General features: G+C 52.4%; 1 protein-coding gene across 1 annotated transcript in view; it reads left to right on the top strand.

Moving 5' to 3' along the window:
* Positions 1-932: 932 nt before the first annotated feature.
* Positions 933-1,189, top strand: part of BARX2 (BARX homeobox 2) — a gene marked incomplete at its 5' end in the record, with an annotated part of 17,185 nt that continues 16,928 nt past the window's right edge. Inside the window, one exon of the mRNA XM_005863028.2 lies at positions 933-1,187. Coding sequence (XP_005863090.2) covers positions 933-1,187 — 255 coding nt within the window. The remainder of the gene's footprint in view (positions 1,188-1,189) is intronic.

Here is a 1,189-nt window from a genome sequence, read left to right as displayed (position 1 = left end):
CATGTACCTTTGTTGCGGGCACATCCCCAGTGGGGAGTGTGCAGGAGGCAGCTGATCGATGTTTCTAACCCTCTGTCCCTCTCCCTTCCTCTCTGTAAAAAATCAATAAAATATATTTTTTAAAAATAATAATAAAATAAAGACATACCCTATTTTGGGGCAGAAAAGTGCTCTGGCCTTGACATTCCTAAAGCGAGTGTCGCATAACTAGAGTGTCTGTCACCACACCATCCACCTCCTGCGTGCCCGGGGCAGACAGCACTAATCAACCTCAGCACTCCCCTCAGCCAGCTCTGACCCAGCTTCAGAATCCTCCCTAACACAGTGCTGTAGGCAGCTGGTCATAAGGTGTGTGCATTTTCGTGTGAATTAAAATCGCTTTGCCGCACCCCCCTTCTAAACGAGGTATCCATGCGACTCAAGATGTGGTGATAACTGCACTGGACTTCAAAGCCAGAAGAATTGGTTTGACCCCTGAATCGCAGGTTCCGAGCTCTGTGATCTGAGGCAAGTCTCTCAGCCTTTCTGGGACCGTTTCCTTGTCTCTGAAATGAGGCAGTTGAATTAAATAACCTTGAAGCATCCTTCCAGGTCTGAAAAATGTTACGATTCCGGGTATACAGGCTCCTCAGGAGACATTCAGAGTTACGACCCTGGACTTTTATAAAAACCACAGGGGGCTCGAGGAAGTTTGTCTATTACAGATCTAGGTTGGCTTTCTCAAGTATGTGGTTCTAGCATTTTCTGACTACTTTTTCCCCTGCCCAGTCCTACTGACCCATGTCTCTGAAACCATAAGTTAGGGGTTCAAAAGAGGGGGAGTGGGGGAGAGTCACTTCAAACCCAAGGTGCTTCTGGCTGTGGGGGACTCGAACGTTCTCCCTCCCAGGCTGAACACATCTGCACGCATCCTGCCCACCCGGCCATTACAGGTCTTGAGTTGCTTCTTCTTCTCCTCCCTCCTTCCCATCTGGAGGCCCCGCCAGGCAGAGTCTCAGCAGGTGGTCCTCCAAGGGTCCTGGCCTCCTTCTGCCCCGGCTCCCTGGGTGACCTGCCTCCCTGCTTGTCTTCCAGGCCCCGCTTCCCTCCGGGCATATCCTCTCCTCTCCGTGATCACCCGACAGCCCACAGTCATCTCTCACCTGGTCCCCGCCACCCCGGGAATCGCCCAGACGCTGTCCCGCCCCGC

Source organism: Myotis brandtii, unplaced genomic scaffold, assembly GCF_000412655.1.
Source record: "Myotis brandtii unplaced genomic scaffold, ASM41265v1 scaffold170, whole genome shotgun sequence".
Lineage (NCBI taxonomy): Eukaryota > Metazoa > Chordata > Mammalia > Chiroptera > Vespertilionidae > Myotis > Myotis brandtii.
Note: the sequence above shows the minus strand (reverse complement) of the source record. Positions and strands in the feature narration are given on the sequence as shown.